The sequence below is a fragment of the Narcine bancroftii genome, chromosome 5 (assembly GCF_036971445.1).
Source record: "Narcine bancroftii isolate sNarBan1 chromosome 5, sNarBan1.hap1, whole genome shotgun sequence".
Lineage (NCBI taxonomy): Eukaryota > Metazoa > Chordata > Chondrichthyes > Torpediniformes > Narcinidae > Narcine > Narcine bancroftii.
Genome location: NC_091473.1, coordinates 228571287 through 228585064, shown reverse-complemented (window position 1 = coordinate 228585064; position 13778 = coordinate 228571287). Strand labels below are relative to the sequence as shown.

Below are 13778 nucleotides of genomic sequence, written 5' to 3'. Positions count from 1 at the left end.
GAAGGAAGGAATTAGAAGGTGATAATGCAGGATTGCTTCTCTGATTGTTGGCCCCTGTAGTGGTGTATCCCAGGAGTTAGTATTAGGTCCTGTGTTGTTTGTTGTCTAGAAGGTGCAGGGAACGACAGATTCACATGAAGAAATAGAAATCGAAAGGGCGCATAGAGCGATAGTACCGAAACCGCCACCACATCAAAAACCGAGATCCATATTGGTAAAATTTCTAAAATATATGACAAGAGAAAACATACTGGAGCAGGCAAGAAAGAAGGTTAGAGAAGACAAAAAGCCGTTGGAATACAAGGGACAAAAAATATTTTTTTACCCCAACATAAGCTTTGAACTTTTAAAGAAGAGGAAGGAATTCAACACGGCAAAAACAATCTTATGGAAGAAAGGATATAACTTTATATTAAGACATCCAGCAGTAGTCAAAGTATTTATTCCTGGGGAACGGAATAGACTGTTCTCAGACCCAAAGAAAGCCCAAGAATTTGCTGAACATTTGCAGGACAGGAGAAGAGAGGAGGAGGAATGACTAGAAAATATACAAAAATATGTAAAAATATAAAGTAAAGATAATGTATATATAAAGATTTAAAGATGGATAAGAGAAGGGGAAGAAAGGGAAAAAAGAGAGCTTTGTTATAAGTATAGGAAAATAGTGTTCTCTGGGGGGCTGGGGGTGGGAGAATAATGGTCACTGCGAAATCGGTTGACGCTTGCGAGCATGTTCGCAAACCGAATGGAAAGGGGAGTTGTGGTTGCCATCAAGGGACAAGGGGCAAGCCAAGGAGGGGAGGTTCATTTGGGGTTAAAGGGTTATTGCTCCTGGGGATTGTTGAGGTATTTCATGTCTTAAGTGCGTTGTCATATATTGAGATTAAAAAGGAAAATTAAAAAAAACAGTAATGGAAAAAAGGGATGGAGGTGGTAAAGAGGCGAAAAAGAAGTTACAATGTTTGAAAAAACCTGGGAACCATATATGGAACATAACAGAAAGAGTAGGCCTCGGACCACCACCACCTAAAATGATAAGAAGATAAACACGATCAGATTTAATATGAATAAGTAGATGATACATCTTTTTTGTTTGTATTCCTTTTGTATAAAGATATTGTTTTATTGTATTTCATATGTTCAATATTTACTGTTTTTGGAGGGGGGTGGGAAGGGGGAAGGGAGGGATAGGGAAAAAAAGGGAAAATGTCACTGTGAATATTTAGAGAGAGACGCATCTGTAAATATATTGGTTGATATGGTTCATAGTGCGATAAATAAAGAATTACCCCAAAAAAATAATGAAGTAAAAACCCAGAAGTGGCTTCTTCCCTGACAGATAGCAGAGAGAACTGAATAGAAGGTCTTATGTGTTAGGCTCATCTGGAAGGCTGGTTCATATGGGATCCAAAATGAGTTGGCCAAATGCATTCAAAATTGGCTTGAAGGAAGGAATTAGAAGGTGGTAATGCAGGATTGCTTCTCTGATTGTTGGCCCCTGTGAGTAGTGGTGTGTCCCAGGAGTTAGTATTAGGTCCTGTGTTGTTTGTTGTCTAGATAAAGTGCATTGTCATCCAAATCTTCAACATAGTATATGTCCAGATGACACCACAATTGATTTATATGCTGAACAGTGAGGAAGGATATCTATGTTTACAATAGGATCTATATCAGTTGGAAAGATGTGCAATTCAACTCTGACAAGTGTGAGGTGCAGGACATGCAGGAGATAGTAGAGCCCTGGAGGGTAGGGTAGAAGAAAGAGGCCAAGGAATATACATGCTTAGTTCACTGACAGTGGTAACTCAGGCAGACAGGCTGGTGAAGGAGTTTGGTGCACTTGCTTTCTTTGGGTAGGACATTGTTTACAGAATTTGAGCCATTATGATTCACTGAATATGGGGGTGATGAGACCCAAATTTCTTCAGACAGCTGAAGTGGAGAAGGATGTTTCACAATTGGAACACAGCTTAGAATAGTGTGTGCAGTTCTGGTTGCCCAGTGAGAGGAAGGATGTCAGTAGTTGGAAAAGATACAGAAGTTTTTAGCCAAGATGTTACTGAGACTTGGGAGCTTGAGTGATAGGTAGAGGCTGGCTATCAAATCCCTGAAGCTGAGGAGGGTGAGGGGCAACCTTATCAAGGTTTACAAAATTATAAGGAGCATGATAAAGTGAATGCACATTATCATTTTTCAGGGCAGATGATGCTCAAATTCAAGGGTACTGGTTTCAGGTGAGATTGGAGACATTAACGTGAATGGCAACTTTTTCCACTTGAGGGAAGCCCATATCTGGAGCAAGCTGCAGAGGAACCTTTAAAAGCTGGTATGATTTTGACATTCAAAAGACACTTGGATGTGTACACAGGTTGGAAAAAAACAGGTTGGAAAAAAACAAGGAGATGACCAAAATGCAGGCAAATGAGATGAGCCCAGAATGCCAAATTGGTCAGCATAAATGAGAGGGGATGAAAGGCCTGTTCTGTGCTGTTTGACTCTGTGACTACCTGCATTGCTTCTACTGTGTCAGTAATCAGATTATAGTAATCGCAAAGAAGCAACATGAACCATTTATCACTGGACCATTTATCATAGCTTGGAAATTTGGAATGCATTGACTAAAAATGCATTTTCTTTTTGAAAATCACACTGTGTTCCTTGGGGTGTACATTCCAAAACCTAATTTTCTTTCTACACTGCAAATAGGCTTATCTCCCAACTGCTAACTTGTGGAAGTTTTAGAAAGGCTGCCAGCATTGGTTGAAGCACACATTTATATTCATGAAAGGAAGAGAGGAAAGAAAAATAATTCCAGTCTACAATCAAAAGCAGCTATATAATTCAGAAGATGCCTTTCCAAATTATTGGAAAACAGTATCCCACAAACTGCATACAATTCATGACTGATACTTCGCGCAGAACAAGATTTCTGCTGCATCTTAACTGAGACACAACACAAATATATCTCAAAACCCTTACTCTTAAATGTCACATCCACGGCGACAGAGTATAAATATTAATATTTAATCTGATCATCAACTTCTTTCATTGAATTCCTTCAATCTGAAGGAACTCGATGGGTCTTGCAGCAACACTGGGAGAAAAAGAAGGGCTGACGTTTTGGGTCAAAGCCCTCCATCAAGGGTGTTGATGGAGTGTTCTGACTTGAAATGTTGACCATTATTTTTTCTCCAACTGATGCTGTGCAACTTACTGAGTTCCTTTTTGCTCTAGATTCCAGCATCTGCAGACTTTGGTCTTTGATGCGTCTCCAGCTTCTTTCATGATTGGCAATCGAATATTTTTACCTTAAATGTTAACACCCATTGGGATACACAATAAAGAAATGGCCAACACAATTGATAATGTTATCACATTCAATTTCTAACAGAGGGAGCATCAGATGTGATACAATAATTCAATTGAAGTCTATGATTTCTTCTTTCTTTGGCTTGGCTTCGTGGACGAAGATTTATGGAGGGGTAATGTCCACGTCAGCTGCAGGCTCGTTTGTGGCTGACAAGTCCGATGTGGGACAGGCAGACACGGTTGCAGCAGTTGCAGGGGAAAATTGGTTGGTTGGGGTTGGGTGTTGGGTTTTTCCTCCTTTGTCTTTTGTCAGTGAGGTGGGCTCTGCGGTCTTCTTCAAAGGAGGTTGCTGCCCGCCGAACTGTGAGGCGCCAAGATGCACGGTTTGAGGCGAGATCAGCCCACTGGCGGTGGTCAATGTGGCAGGCACCAAGAGATTTCTTTAGGCAGTCCTTGTACCTCTTCTTTGGTGCACCTCTGTCACGGTGGCCAGTGGAGAGCTCACCATAGAACACGATCTTGGGAAGGCCTTTGGAACCTACTCCATCTTTTGACTAAATAAAAATGATAAAAATACTGAAGCAGAATAAGCAGTGAAGAGGAACTTTTTATTCTCCATTGCCTGCAGATTGGAGGCAAAGGGCTTTGCTTGGAACATTTCTGCTAGAACCTAAGAAATAGGAACCAGAGTTGGCCATATGGCCCATGGAGCCCACTTTGCCATTCAATGAGATCAAGGCTGATCTGATGAGAGGCTCATCTCCATGTACCTGCCTTTTCCCCATATCCCTCAATGCCCCTACTTTGTAAAAAAAAAATCTATCCAACCTGGTCTTAAATATATTCATTAAGGTGTTGCTTCCACTGCTTCAATGGGCACTTAATTCCATAGATTCACCACCCTCTAGAAAAAGCAGTTCCTCCTCATCTCCATCCAAAATCTACCATCTTGAGGCCATCTCCCACCACCCCCCCTCAAAGTTCTAGTCTCTCCCACCAATCGGAACAACTTACCACTATCTTATCTGTCTTTTATAATTTTATACATTTTTATAAGATCCCCTCTCATTCTTCTAAATTTCAGCAAGTACAGACCCAGACAACTCAAATCTGATTTGATAAAAACTCAAATTACAAGATAAGAAGGCTCACAGATAACACATTTTTATCCTCTTAGTTGGGTTAATGATAAAAACAAAACAAAGATCCTGATTTTACAATTACAACACTCGTCACATCTTAACTGATGAAACAGTCTTGAGATTATTAAAAATGCTGTTACATCCCAATGAAAGGTTAATTGTTGATTGATCCAATGACCAGAGGGAATGGAATGCTCAGTCTAAAAGTGAATCTGTTGGTGCAAAGATTCCTGCAGCTTCATTTCCAGACTTCCTTCACATCCTACTTCAATCCGATATCAGTGCTCATGTTAAACTCAGATTTGAGTTTACAACCTGAAACTTGTGCACAAACCACCATGAGCTCAAACAAAGTGATCCATTACAGCCAGTAATAAAGATCAAGGCAGATCTCAACACCTGATAGGTGCCCCCCAGGTTCCTTACTGATTAATTCTTCTACAAGTACAGTTTACAAAATGGGCGTTGGAATGGCACAAAGATCCCCTGATTCAGTTGCCTCCTTATCGTTGGGTGAAAAATTCACAACACGTAGGACTCAAAACAGCTGTGTGTATAACAACGTCCTGATAGAACATTCTCATTCCCAAATAATATTACTACTGCAATTGTTTGAAGAGAGATGAGTTCCCTGACAACTGCGCATACAACAAAAGACAATGGAATTCTAATCCAAACCAAGTTATTGAGAGCATCAATGAAAAGAGAAAACAACTGTCACAAGTTCCATGCACTGATCTGCAACAATTTAAATGCTTATCAGGAAATGTTCAGACTGCTTGTTCACCAGCAAAACTCAAAAACTTGATACATTCTCTGAAATCTAATCCAATTTATAACAATGGTTCAGAACTAGTAATTCAATACTGTTTTTGTTAGTCAATTACATACACATTCAAATTATTATTCTGCTTAGTTTTATTACTTTCTCCCAGCCCTCTAATGGAAACTAAGTACGCCTATTTAAAGTAATAGTCATACTTCAAATCATCTAAAAATGGAACCATGATATTTCATACAATTGATGTTTAAATTGCTTATAGTATTTATTATTTATTTAACTACAGGGGAAGGTACAGACATATAGTGGGGCAAAGTAATGAGCATGAAGCTATCTTTATACTGGTTCAACAGAAAATAGCACACTTCTGCACCCAGTCAATAAATCTGGTTACCAGGAACTGCCCTTTTTAAAAAAAAACTCTTTCTGGAATTGGTAAGTCCTACAAAAATCAGAAAAAGCGACAATAGATAAGAGCCCATTTATTTTTTCCACTGCTGTGTCATAGTCAAATCTTTTAACCTTTTGCAATTTATGTTGCACATATATGACTTTACGAAGGAATAGAATTCTGGAATTTATTAATTGCCCTCAGTATATACTGGCTACTTTTATCTCTGGCCTTTGATTTAATGTTTATTTGAAATGCTTAACAAGCATAAATTGAACAAATTATTTAAGATTGTAAATAGCTAAACTGACAAAGGTCAAAGGTATTTCTACTCACCATGAAGCGCACATCATCAAATCCATTCAGCACCAGCTTGCTTTCATACTGTGGCATTCCAATGGACTCAAGCCATTGCCCAACACTTTGCTCCAATATCCTTGAACCTGTTGAGAGATTGATTGGCAAACGCTTCAGCAAGGAAAAACCATTGAGGCGGTAACAGTGGCATTCCGATGAGGAGATGTGGCACTGCCACATCATGATTCCCTGCGACGTCCCCGTGCAGCTAATCCAACCAAAATATCCCTGTTCAGATCCTCACGCAGTTTCATGAAATCCAGAGAGTGCAATTAAACCCTGCAGAGCTCCCAAGTTGAATTCAGGCATATAAATTTGTCAGTCTTTGCAAAGATTTTATGAAATCCACAGTGATGGTTGTGCAGAGTAAAGTCAGATACCTTAGACTTGCTGGTATCGCCATTACTTAACTTGTTTAAATCAAATATATTGCATGCAGCATGTAGAAACTGCTGCATCTGTATTCAAGTCAGGTCAAGCGGCTGCATACTGCCGCCAATCTGATGTTAATAATAATATAGCTGGGATCTGAGCCTCAAACTCGTATTAATGACCAGCTCCTGGTGCTGCAGCACTGTTCACCGTTTGCCAGCTGAGCTCCTCGTTTGAACCCTTCACACTATTATCTCACCGCCTCACTGTCTTCTCCCCACCCCCTCCAAGCTCTTGAGCACAAAACACTTAGAAAACAATCAACCGTACAATTGACTGAGTCGGTTGCAACTGACAGTTAAGAAATTAGACAACTTCAAAAGGAACGGAAATAAAATGCAAAAGAAACCCCTGCAATATGAAGCATGCAATCCAGTTATGGATATTAGACTAAATAGCAGCGAATATCCTGTGTCGGCAATCAGCAAGAGGTAAAATATCTCGTTTTATATTTAAAAAATTATATATAAACTTTTTTCTGAAAATTGCCTTCTAAGCCCTTCCTAGCAATCAATTTGATCATTCAATTGATTAGACTGTATACATGACCGCTTTCTCCAACAAAAAAAATTAAGTAAGGAATATAATGTTGATGTATTTAAATGTTGATGTATTTATTCAATGGGCTATAGATTAAACATGCTAAATTCTTAAAGGGGTTAAAGCGAAGGATGATCAGAGAAAAACAGGTAGGATAAGTAAGCAGGAAAGTTCAGGAGTCAAGGAAACAAGGGGAAGGGCAGAGAGAAGACCAATTAGTTAAGAGAGTTAATATGTTGATTTTTACTTGGTCTGATTTTTTTTAAAGAATCCAAATCTTCCCTTTTCCAGGTGCAGAACCTCAAGAGATGTCAGGACATGGATGATGCCCTCCAGTAATTGTGAAGAAATGATGAATGAATGTTTATTGGTGCTGTCTATTATATTTCTCCTCCCTCCTCCTTCCACAGGGAGGCATCAAACACTTAACAGTACAGCCAGCCAACACTTGAAGTCCCCTTTGAAAAATCACTTCCCTTCACACAGACAAAACTCCCAATTTTTCATCAAAATCTTGCACTACACTTGCCTGCCAAAGTATAAATTCTGTTTAAAATTCCAGCAGATTTGCTGATCATAGATAATCTTGGCTTCCATCATACTTTGATCTTATTACTAACTGATGAAAAACAGCTCATGGTAGCTTCAGAAATTGCAAGGACTAATCCTGCATTCCAACAAATTATCTGCAGTTCAATCTGCTACAATCAGATAAGATTTCAAATGCTCCAGATTCAATATTTATCTCATTAGCCACACAAGATTAAAACATCATTTAAATTTTATCCAAATGTCACATGTATATTGTATCTATGAAGTAAATTTAATGGGTTCAATTCAAAATATTACACTACATGATCTGAGATGGAAAATCAAAAATTAATTCAATTTAAGGCTTAAGTTCTGAAACAAAAGGAAATAAAGGGACAAAAGGGAGACAACATTGAACGGTGCAACAAGCTTAAGTTAATTACATAGGAGTTTAATTACATTTAAAAATAAAACAATAGGCTGGAAATTTTGTCAACTGTCAATTTTTCTTCAGGACATGTCCAAACATTGCCTAATTCTGAAGGAAGTCACATTTACTCTCATTTCAGGTCAGATTATATCACTCAAAAATTTCAATAGATTCACAAGCCATAATTCACCCTTATGCTGATGACAAAATGTTCACGTCAACCAAGAACAATTAACTACTGTCAGTCATACCTGACAAAAAAAATCTAGGTCCTGAAACACTACTAATTTTTCTTCTCACAGATGCGGCCTAATCTGCTGAGTATTTCCAGCAATTTTTTTGTTTCTCATACGAAAGCCCCAATCTTTAGCTACCTCTAGTGTCGTAATCCTCCCCTAAACTTCCACCGCCTTAAAAAAGCTTCATTGTAGCATCTGACCACCATCTTGTTCTCCCAGACCAGCTACAGACTTGTATTTTCTTTGTGCACTCTCCAGGACAGTGTGCGATAAGCATTCAGTGCTAATCAATACGGAATGTGGCAGCAGTTATCCCTTAACAAAGGTGTATAATAGATTCCATGTACTTATTGCAAAATGACATGAAGAAACTTTAAGTAATTTCCCTCTGAAAAGTTTAGATAAATTCATTATCCCTTCCTCTCAGAAAATATAAGATAATGGTATTTGATAAGAGTATAATAGACAATCAGTGTCATGTTATCTGGACATTCTTACACAACAAACATCTTCACAATCCTGAAGTTAGCTTTGTAAACTACAAGTCATCTTACTTAAAGCGTTATTGACTAGAATCCAGCTGCCATTCCCAAAATATCAATGAATGTATTCTCAGAGACGATATACAGGTCCTGCAACTGAAGTCAGAGTGCGGACACAAGTATCCTTATGGCTCTTCAGCTCCTCCAAGTATACCTCAGTCACCACTGCCAAACGAGAGGCCGCAAGCGGAAGGTATTTTTTTGTGGGACTCTGATTTTTTTTTTTCTCCCATTGTCAATTTTGTTTTCTCCACAATCTCAAACTTCCAATTAAATTTCCTTCATGCTCAACAACCAAGTTAAAGCCATTTCAATACAAGACCAATGAACCTATCACATTTAACATTTCCTTGGTGCAGGCTGCAAGGAAAAATTGTATTGTTTTCCCAACTTATCTAGAAATTATTCACTTCAGAGGGATCCACTTCACTTCACTTTTAATACGAGTACTGACAAGAAAATTAAAGCATTATTGTACATCATCACAATCTTTCTACTGAGTATTTTTATGGTCAGCAGGGTTAAAAACTGTCAGAAACAATAGTTTCTTTACAGATCTAAACTCCACTATATGAGTAATGTAAATGCATTTCCTTAATATAAATGCATAATCATTATTTGTCACTAGACATGTAGATCAATAAAACACAAACAGTACAATATGAATTAATTAATTCATCCAAATTGCCAATGCATATTGCACTTTCTAATTACCTGAAGAATTGTGCCATTCTTTTCTGAAGTCACTGTCAATCCCTGCACCAATGGAACTCATTATTTTTTCAATCTGGAAAATAGAGGCAAGCATTTAAGTTGATGATTATTTTTGACAATGATACATTTCTTTATTCATGAGACTTCCATTTGAACACCAAATGAGCAAGCACAAGCCAATTTAAGCAAGCCACAACAGCTAAAGCCCAATTCAATTTTGCAGGATCTGCTGCGACAGGCCACCTTTTATAAAAAATAAAGCACAAACATGCACATCCACTAATACAAGAGAGAAAGCAGACCAATCTAAAAGTGTTGATTAGTATTAATAGTTCCCCAAATGACAAAAGATCCAGAGTTCCTCACACCATTCTAGGATACATTGAATACATTCTACACCAAAAGAATCTTACACTGTGCAAAGATTTAGTTCTGCGAGGATTAGGTATTGGAAGTGGTGGTTTCTGCTGTGGGAGATGAAATAAATGCATGGTAAATGGAACCACAGAGAACTTGTCAAATTACAAATTTAACCTCGACTTAATACTCTTACATACATCAAAGACATTTTCTGCAGAATCCCCAAAATAAGCTGCAAAACACAATATCTCAATGCAAGGTCAAATAATAATAAGCTGCTGAATTCAAAGATGAGTTTGCAAATCCATGTGCACAAAGGACATTTACATTTCGAGCAGATCTCACAGAATCAGTTCACTACAGAAAGATATCTTTCAAATACGACGTTTCACATGCATTAGCAACTAGGGAACTGCGATACTTCCTAAATATAATGGCTCACATTTATTAATTATTTTCCAGTATTTTTGGTAGTATTGACAAAACAAAACATAAGCAAGAATGCTGAAATGAAGCAAAATACAGACAGTTACAAAAATGGTAATGGAATTTACAAAACCTTTAACTCTCACCAGAAAATCAATCCATTATCTGGCTTCATAATGCCTGGTGCAGGGGAAAAAGGGGAACAAAGGAAGTGACTGTAAAAGATTTTAAGAGCAGTACCATGATTACTGTCTTTTCATTTTTTGTCCCAAAGAAAATGAAGTGTTTTACCATTATTTACCAGAATTTCTCACATTCCTGTGCAAATAAATGTGAAAAATTAAAGCTGTATGGGAAAGATGAAGGTAAAAATTCAAATGTCTTTACCAAACCAATGACTGATGGGCTATTTTGTGGTCTCATGCTATCTTACAAAATATTTGTTACTTTATAATTGGAAACACTATTGGAAAAAAAAAGGCAACCTGAGTTTTTGTGTTGAACTACTGACAATCAAACCCAAATCAGCTGAAATATTCACAGAAAATGAAAGGAAACAAGGGGCAGATAGAGGACACACTTTTGCTGGACAAACACTGTACAAGGGAGTGGAAGGTTCTGATCTCAAAGAGTGTCCAAGAAGAGTGGGCTAACCTGCCTAAATAGCTATCAACTAGTGGCTCTCATCAGTGAAGTATTTTGAAAGGCTTTATAGTGATGCGCATACCAGCTCCTGTCTGAGCAGCAAGATCGATCCATTCCATGTCACCTACTGTAGCAACAAGTCTGTGGCATCTCACTGGCTCTAAACAAAGCCCCGGAATACCTTGCAGCAAACTGGCATACATCAGGATGTTCTTTATTGACAACAGTTCAGCAATGCCTTTACAGCGCCAGTAATTGGGATCAGGACCAGGGTTTGAATCCCACACTGCAAGGAGTTTGTACATTCTCCCCTTGTCTGCATGGGTTTTCCCCACGGGGCTTCGATTTCCTCACACCCTTCAAAAATATACCAGGGTTGTAGGTTAATTGGGTGTAAATTGGCGACACGATCTCGTAGGCCAAAATGGCCTGTCACTATGCTGTATGTTTAAATTAAAATCATCATCCCCTCAAAATTGATCAGCAAACTTCAACACCTGCGATTCAACTATATAATTGGATCTTGGATTTCGTCACCTCCAGACCCCAATCAATGACAATTGGCAAGAACATCTCCTCCCAATCTCCATCAGTACCAGAGCACAATAGAGTTGCGTTTTTAGCCTCCAACTCTACTCACTTGATTCTACCAATGACAACACCACCACCATCTGGGTTGCATAAAAAGGGCGATGAGTCAGGACACAAGAGGGAGATTGAAAACTTGGCTGAATGGTGCTCCATCAATACCCTCAAACTCAATATCACTAAAACTAAGGAGCTGATTGTTGACTTCAGGAAGGAAAAACAAGATGTGTACGATCCAGTGATCACTGGGGGATCAGAGGTGAAGAGGGTGAGCAAATTTAAGTTCTTGGGAGTGACAGCCTCGGAGGATCTTTCCTGACCCAACACACTAATGGCATCAGGAAGAAAGCACATTTGCACCTCTACTTTGTGGTGGTTTGTTATGACATCAGAAACCCTGGCAAACTTCCAGTTATCCGGTGGAAATTGTGCTGACTGCACATGGTCCCGAGCGTAAAGCCCTGCAAAAGATAGTAAACATACCCCAGGATATCAAAGGCAAAATCTTCCCGACTATTAAAAACATCTACAGGGAACAGTGGCATGGGAGAGCAGCAGGAATCATCAACCATCCACATCAACCAGCGCACACCTTAGGAATGACTGCTACCATCAGGAAAGAGGTTCAAGTGCCTCAAGACTCACACCTCCAGGTTCAGGAACGACTGCTACGCCTCCACCATCAGACTCCTCAACAACAAATTCAATCAGGGACTCATTTAAGGGCTCGTACTTTTGCATTTTGACTTTTTTTTTCTCCCTGTATTGCAGTTTGTTTATATTTCTTAATTTGTTTACATGTGCATGCTGGGTACGTTTTTTTGCACTGCCAGTAAGTGGTAATTCTTCCTCACCCACAGGAAAAAGAATCTTGAAGTTGTATGTGATGTATGTACTATTGACAATAAAGCCGAAATCAAACTTGGTTCAAAGCTCAATTTATCATGCAGTTATGATCCTTGCCTTCGATGTGCTAGGAGATTTGAAAACCCAACAGCTGGTAGCTCAAGACACTGCAGAGATAGCAACAAGGTTTTTCTGTAAAATATCCAAACACACGTCTTCCCCTTGTTGATGATTCCGAGTACGATACCCTAAATTGTACTCAATTCCGCTGGGCAAACCATGATATTCAGATGGACCTTTACAGTTAGTAAAAGAGATCACAAAATGAACAGAGGAAAACATTCAAGAATGCTCGTGAACAAAACGCTCTAAAAAGAATTGTAACACCTCCACCAACTTCTGGAAATCCATGGACCATGATCACATAAAATGGAGGAGGCGAAATCAGATGGCATTTTGAACTTCAAGGGCGTGTATCACAGAGAAGACTAGCAAACTTCAGGAGCACAGGCCCTCGAAAAATACTCACTGCCCCATTCCATCAGACACTCCGTGCCCCATTTGTGCTGAAGTTTGTGGATTTTATCTATGGCTCTTAAAACTCCTCAGGAACCAGAGGACCAGAGCCATCCTGTATCATGAGAGATGGTGAAAGAGCCATAGATAAAAATTAAAAGAATATTTTCAGATGCTATGTATTAGCCTTAAAGATTAGGAGAAAGTTTAATCTTAATTCCACAACCATGCAATTATCTTGAGACAATTTTTACACTGGAGTCGAATGATGATACGCAATTATCTTGAAACAATTTTTACACTGGAGTCGAATGATGAAACGCAATCATCTTGAGACAATTTTTACACTGGAGTCGAATAATGATACGCAATTATCTTGAAACAATTTTTACACTGGAGTCGAATGATGATACGCAATCGTCTTGAAACAATTTTTACACTGGAGTCGAATGATGATACGCAATTATCTTGAAACAATTTTTACACTGGAGTCGAATGATGAAACGCAATCATCTTGAGACAATTTTTACACTGGAGTCGAATAATGATACGCAATTATCTTGAAACAATTTTTACACTGGAGTCGAATGATGATACGCAATCATCTTGAGACAATTTTTACACTGGAGTCGAATGATGATACGCAATCATCTTGAAACAATTTTTACACTGGAGTCGAATGATGATACGCAATCATCTTGAAACAATTTTTACACTGCAGTCGAATGATGATACGCGATTATCTTGAAACAATTTTTATACTGGAGTCGAATGTTGATACTTAAAATGCTGTGATTTTCTTTTGTGCAGGAACAAAATATGAACTAATTAGAGTTAAAATTATAGAAAGGACTTTACCACTCTGGTGTTCAATAAAGCCTGGAAATCCAATAATGCACAAGAAAACAAGTTCTCAGCAGAGGCAAATTACAATTTGTTGATAAACTGTTAATTTCAAAGAACCTCACAGGAACCATGTTATCACGGTA

At 38.5% G+C, this 13778-nt stretch overlaps 1 protein-coding gene across 25 annotated transcripts in view; it reads right to left on the bottom strand.

The window, feature by feature from the left end:
* The window catches only part of LOC138764999 (ankyrin repeat and SAM domain-containing protein 1A-like), a 335613-nt gene that overhangs the window by 109151 nt on the left and 212684 nt on the right, over window positions 1-13778 (bottom strand). For 23 of the 25 annotated variants that reach the window (XR_011358405.1, XR_011358406.1, XM_069941579.1 and 20 more), the window contains 3 exons: window positions 9822-9875; window positions 9409-9481; window positions 5960-6066 (listed from right to left, as the gene is read on the bottom strand). Coding sequence is in view for 23 of the 25 variants with exons in the window: in XM_069941579.1 (XP_069797680.1) it covers window positions 5960-6066; window positions 9409-9481; window positions 9822-9875 (234 nt within the window). In the remaining 2 variants the exon portion in view is untranslated. The remainder of the gene's footprint in view (window positions 1-5959; window positions 6067-9408; window positions 9482-9821; window positions 9876-13778) is intronic. The other 2 variants (XM_069941571.1, XM_069941575.1) reach the window with 2 other exon arrangements.